The sequence below is a fragment of the Callithrix jacchus genome, chromosome X (assembly GCF_049354715.1).
Source record: "Callithrix jacchus isolate 240 chromosome X, calJac240_pri, whole genome shotgun sequence".
NCBI lineage: Eukaryota > Metazoa > Chordata > Mammalia > Primates > Cebidae > Callithrix > Callithrix jacchus.
Genome location: NC_133524.1, coordinates 57,103,285 through 57,109,616, shown reverse-complemented (window position 1 = coordinate 57,109,616; position 6,332 = coordinate 57,103,285). Strand labels below are relative to the sequence as shown.

The 6,332-nt window shown below is 42.1% G+C and overlaps 1 protein-coding gene across 7 annotated transcripts; it reads left to right on the top strand.

Annotated features, from left to right (window-relative positions):
• Positions 1-1,359: 1,359 nt before the first annotated feature.
• On the top strand, positions 1,360-6,117 carry SPIN3 (spindlin family member 3). 7 transcript variants are annotated; one of them, XM_035287836.3, is made up of 3 exons: positions 1,360-1,629; positions 1,984-2,210; positions 2,514-6,117. In XM_035287836.3, exons 2-3 carry the CDS (start codon positions 1,986-1,988, stop codon positions 2,760-2,762), a joined length of 474 nt encoding a protein of 157 aa, XP_035143727.1. In that variant the 5' UTR covers positions 1,360-1,629; positions 1,984-1,985; the 3' UTR covers positions 2,763-6,117. The 7 variants fall into 7 exon arrangements, with proteins under 7 accessions (XP_035143727.1, XP_035143728.1, XP_078218698.1 ...); XM_035287837.3 differs by having other exon boundaries at positions 1,360-1,634; XM_078362572.1 differs by having other exon boundaries at positions 1,360-1,639.
• Positions 6,118-6,332: the final 215 nt, after the last annotated feature.

Sequence of the window (6,332 nt, the reverse complement as noted above, 5' to 3'; positions counted from 1 at the left end):
GGATACATTTTAATGAACTTGGATTTGACCATATTTAATTACATGTGACTCCAAACGTACAAGCAATAAACAAAAAAATACGTAAGTTGGATTTCACCAAGTTTTAAACTTTTGTGCATCAAAAATACTATCACAAAAGTAAAAAGATGCCCCACAAAATGAAATATTTTCAAATCATATATCTGATTAGGTTCTCCTATCCAGAATTTTAAAAGAACAATTAAAAGCCCGGTACAAACAATTCAATTAAAAAACGAATAAAGAACTTGAAATAGACATTTTTCCAAAGATACACAAATGTCCAACAAGCACACAAAAAGATGCTTATCCTTATTAGTCATTAGGGAAATGCAAATTAAAACCACAATGAGATACTGCTTAATAACCACTAGGATGGCTGTAACAATAAAAATGATTGAATCACTTCTAGAATGTCTTTCTCCACAGATCTATGATCTTACAAAATTCTGTTTAAATTATAGCAATTTTTCTGAGTTATAAGTTTAGTGTCTAGGTTATTCTGTTCCAGTGAACAGAATAATTCATGTGCAAGCACAATTTATAGATATTAGAAAATTAAATGTCTCAAGATAGGAGGCAATGGCAAAATTATGAAAAATCCTAATGCTGAATTTTATGAAGCCACTACAAAACATGTTCTCAGAAAATATATAAAAACCTGAGCAAATGCTTATTCTATATAGAAATGGGCAGGACATGAAAGTGCGTAAGCAATATTATCCCAGTTTTGTAAGAGCTTGGAAGAAAGGAAAAAGAAATAATGAGTTACTATTTCACTGTGAGTCCCAGAAAATGGGAGCCGGCTTACAGTTAATTATTTTCTTTTTATGTCAATTTTATGAATTTTACAGTGTCCATACTGTGCATGAAATTCTTTTGCAATCAGGGGGAAAGAAAGGAAATCTTCAAGAAGCGAAATCTAGGAATGACAAGTCAGTAAAAATTAGGTAGGTTGGGTCAAGATGGCAGCCTGAACACTGAGTACTAGCGCATTTTTCCTGTCCTACCACAAATCCCCTTCAAAGGACGGTGGGGGGACGCGGGGAGGGAGGGGAAAGGAAAGGGCTAATTCATGAAACGTGGAAAGCAAATGAGGCAGGGGCGCTGAGTGCAGGTGAGGTGGGGTGTGGGGTAACGCCCTGAACCAAAGGAGGTAAACCTATGCAGTGAGAGAAAGGTGGTTGTGAGCTCCGCAGCTTCTGATTTGGGGGAAGAGGCGGGACCGAGAGCCTAGGAACACTTCCCACACCCAGGCCTGTGGTGCCGGTTGGTGAGGGAGGGGCGCTACACGGTGTTTGGCAGGAAGGGGAGGTGTCTCTACTGGCCGGAAGCTGCGCTAGAAAAAGAGGGAGGAGACTGCGGCGCAGCAGCGACTAGTGGGAGTCCGGTGTGGTGGAGGGGTTACGGCCACCGCCACCGCCACCGCCACCGCCTACAGGAAGGCGGAGGACGCAGGAGCCAAGAGCTAGGGACGCCGCCACGGTTCTCTTCGCCTGCTCCGCCACCCTATTAGAGACACTCTTTGCCTACGGATCGTCCTCTCCCAGCTTTTGCAAGCACTGGGCTGCTCGCCCGCTGATATTCCTTCTCCATAGGCTCACTGCGGAGGCAAGGCGAGGTGTCCAATTTGGGCATGTGAGGCCCGCAATTCGGGATGGTGGGGAATCTGTGCCTCCTAGTTGGGTAGTGTTGGAAGCAGGGCGAGGGGAATGGGGAAATGCTTCCCATTTCAGCGAGCCGCAGATCTCTTGCTCTAGCTTAGCGAAACTGAGCTGGGGAGGAAGGTTACTGCAGGCACTCAGCCAGGGTGCCTTGATTTTCAGCTTTGCTAGGTAGCTTTTGGTAAAAACAGGCGTGGGTGTACGGGGTGCGCTGATTAGGAGAAAAAGCTCTCCGTGTTACGCATTGATTTTTGTTAATTTCCTTTCTCGGTCCACCTGGCAACTGTGCTCCTCCTTGCAGGCATGAAGACCCCGTTTGAAAAGGCAGCTGCAGGGCAGCGGTCCAGGACAGGCGCTGGACACAGCAATGTGTCTGTTACCATGATGAAGAGGAAGGCTGCACACAAGAAGCATAGGAGCCGACCCACCTCCCAACCTCGGAGGAACATCGTGGGCTGCAGAATTCAGCACGGATGGAAAGATGGAGATGAACCTCTAACACAGTGGAAAGGAACCGTTCTGGATCAGGTACCTGTAAATCCCTCTCTGTATCTTATCAAATATGATGGATTTGACTGTGTTTATGGATTGGAACTTCACAGAGATGAAAGAGTGTCATCACTTGAAGTCCTTCCTAATAGAGTTGCATCATCTAGAATCAGTGATACACACTTAGCAGAAATAATGGTTGGCAAAGCAGTGGAACATATTTTTGAGACAGAGGAAGGTTCCAAAAATGAATGGAGGGGGATGGTCTTAGCTCAGGCACCTGTCATGAACACATGGTTTTACATTACCTATGAGAAAGATCCTGTATTATATATGTACCAGCTCTTAGATGATTATAAAGACGGTGACCTCCGCATCCTTCAAGATTCCAGTGATTCTCCTCCAGCAGAGAGGGAGCCAGGAGAAGTCATAGACAGCCTGGTAGGCAAACAGGTGGAATATGCCAAAGACGATGGCTCCAAGAGAACTGGCATGGTCATTCATCAGGTAGAAGCAAAACCTTCTGTGTATTTCATCAAATTTGATGATGATTTCCATATCTATGTCTACGATTTGGTAAAAACATCTTAAAGGTCATGTTGAAATTTGCCAAATATATGAGACTCTAAATCTGTAGACACAAAAAGCCTTCATTGCTTTCCAGTTTGTAAGAACCATCTTCTCCCTTTTTGCACGTTTTGCTTGGCAAAAAATTGGAACTTCTGCCCTCTCATATGTTTTTGGAAGAAACCTTTTGCCCATCTGTCCAATCTTTGCACTGGTTCCTCTCCGCAGTTTAACTGATTTAACTGATTAGTGAGAAGGGTAAAGCCTGACATCCATTGGCTCATACTTTTTTGTATTGGGTGGTGTTAATAGATTAAAGGTAGCTGAACACCTCTCACCTCACTCTTATTGGCACTTGGACTCTACCCTCATTGAGGTGTGAAGCTTGCTGAGATACCCCACGTGACTGGCTGGGTAAGTGTCTTTGCAATCTCAAATCTTTCCCATGTAGCTTCAAAAATCTAACTTGGGAAAGAGTGGGAACCCCATTTTGGTCTCTTGTTCCAAGTTGCATTCTCAATTCTAACTGTACTAAAAGTAAGACTAACGTCTTGCTCCCTTTCTGGTTTTTTCACCTATTGCTCAACTGTTCTAGAATTAATAAGGTAATTACTTTGCATTTTAGTACCTAAGCATAGGCTGAGAAACCGTGCAAAACTGATAAGAAGACAAGCATTTGGGGACCAAACTCCAAGTGGAGAGATCAAGATTTCCAGTAAAATTTAAGTGAAAGGTTTTAGTCATCAGTGGCATTAGGATCTCTCCTCTCGTCTGCAATAGCTCTGGCTGGTATCTGCAGACATGGTGTGGGTTTTAACTGATACAAGCTGTGCAGGCAGACTTTAGCACAGGTGGTCTTTGTCAGCCCAGAGGAGCATTAAACCAGGGTCTAGCTAGAGTCCTCAGTCACAGGGACACTCTTTGTCACAGGGCAAAGGCTGGGCTTGGCAAGGGTTGACAGATCTGTCCAGAACCTCAAAATGAAAGAGCAGAAACCTAGAATCAAGCTGAGATACAGATTTCTTTGCTGTACTAAGAGAGACTCAGAAGTTTTAGATTTTACTCTTGGGAGACTTCAGAGTCCCAACATATGAGGTGGGCAAGGCACTTGGGAGAACCAAGAAAGGCTGAAAGCAGACTATGCTTCCTTCCTTGCAGAGACTGGTGGGCTCATCTATTATGGTATCCCAGCAGGACTTGGGACACAGTCAGTGGTAGGTAATCTGTAGGCTTAATGATGTTTTAAGTGCTGGCATTGGTAGAAATCTAATAGATTTTTGTTATCGTTTTGATTTTTAAGTCTATCCTGTTTCTTGGCTGGCCCTAAGAAACTCATATGCAGATAAGGGTGAGTTCTACTGTGGCAGAAAAGTAAAAATGGAAGGGCCTTTGAGCTTTCCATTATTAAAGAGGCATTGGTGGAGGTTAACCAAAGCCTAGGAAAGAAAAGTTGAAATACAAGCATGGTTTTTGAGAGAAGCACCTGGCCAAAACCAATGCTTTCTCATTGGGCTTCTCACAGAAGCTCCATTAGCAGTAACAGCCTAATAAGGCCATGGACTTCTGCACATTTGGGGCTGGGACTCAAGGCAGTATAATCATATTGGGATTGTACTGCAAGATATCTTCCAAATTAGTTTAAGTTCACAGGTCATGGAGTCCAGACTACCGGCACAGATTGCCATCCTGCTGAGGATGAAACAAAGAAGATATTCTCTTTTCTCCTATGTTTTATCTGTCTACTTTTTCCTTTTTGATGCCACTAAGTCTCTACTATGATGTTTCACTGACAACAGCAATGTGGGTCTGTATCGCCCTATGTACTAAGTCCTGGGGTCATACATTTGCTTAAAAAAACTGTTCTAGTGGCTGGGGACTAGTGTTCTTCTAATTTTTTTGATGTGAGGTTGATACTGTGATAATCTTATGTCTTATTGACCCTTTGGACTCTTAAATATGTATGACATGCAATTGTGGAGTTAGATTAATTCAACTCCTGAGGTCCTGAAGGAACTACACCCAGTCAAGAGGAAGACAGCCAAGGCTGGAGCTGCTGAAGCAACCCCATATCTGGGCAGACATCTTTGTAAGATCTGTATGGCTGAAATGAGGAAAAACGAGAAATTGGGAAAGGCAGAATTTTGGACTTTAATTCTTTTGGACTTTGAATTAGAAATTTAATTTGGGGTAGTCATTTTCCCCTTGGAGTTTAATAGTTGACGGGGTGGGGGTGAGGTCATATAGTTCAAACTAAGGCATTTTCATTATGTTGATGTTGTATTATTTGAAGTTTTTTAATGCTATCTTTGGGAGTCATTGTATAATTGTTGTCAGCTATGTCAGGAAATATGGCTGGACATAATTGTAAATTAGGGCTAAAATTGTGATCATATTTTCAGCCTAGGGTATAATGTAGCCTTGGAGTTAATTACTGTCCTATTTTTTGACTCATTTTAGAGCCTCTTGGGGGCAAAAACAGAACTGGTCACCAATTTTACATTGATGGGAGCAGAACTTTTCTAAGATACTGTTGGTCTCCCTGGAAGGAGACACCCATAGCCCTGTTTATTGACCAGAGTCTTGAGAGTTAACCATTGTGGCTTAAGAGAATAAAATGTACAAGGGTATGAGGGGATCTATCCTCTTCCTCTCTCCATGCTCCTGACTCAAGGAAAAGAAAAGATTTGCATCTCTCAAAAATGTTTGGAAGAAAGTTTCTACTCACCTTCTCTTGCCACTCATTCAGTCTTATGCATGGGAGGAGGAATAACTTGATGAGATCGAGAAAATGGTTATAATGGATAGGCAGCTTAGGCCGCTCTTGGATCTTGAGTTTGTTCCACACAGCAAGATGTGGAAAAGACTGCGGTCCTTCACTACATGGTTGGGTAAACATCTGCTTTGTAGACCCAACTATCTCCCCTTGGGGTGGGGGATCCCAAAGTCCTTAGACTTGTGGTAAAAGTTCATTTCAGCCTCAGGTCCAAGCCATGTTGTCCAATCCAGCCCTATCAGCTATAAAGCTGGTATCTATTTTTCTTATTTTTTACAATTTTAATACATGGTTTTTTAAGAAAAATAACACATGACTGTGGTAAAATTCAAACAGTACAAAAGGGTATACAATAAAAAGTAAATCGCTTTTCCTCCTCACCCCTGGCCTCAGTTCCCCGCTGGTCCTATTTTCAAAAAGTAACCACTGTTACCAGTTACTTATGTATCCTTCCAGAGATATTCCATGTATTTACAAGCATATTGTGTGTGGGTGTGTGTGTATCAGGTTTTTTTTTTTTACACAAATGGTGGCATAGTATACATGCTGTTCTGAATCTTGCTTTTTTCACTGAACAATATATTAAAGCTGATATCTTAATCCCTATTTGATTCCTGTGTATATTTTTTAATTGGTTCAGAATCTGGAAGGGAAGGAGGTGTGATTAATTCAAACCTTCAAACCCTAACCCAGTTTAATGAAAACTTACATGACCCTACCAACCCACAATTTCTGCCAGTCAAATTTTTCTCAATAATAGAATGTGAAATATATGTGAACATAATATATTTTGTGAGAGGAACTTCTCAAGAGAGGCCAGT

Bases quoted from the DNA above. Each gene is read 5' to 3' on its own strand.
- SPIN3 (XM_008989382.5), top strand. From the start codon at position 1,986: ATGAAGACCCCGTTTGAAAAGGCAGCTGCAGGGCAGCGGTCCAGGACA.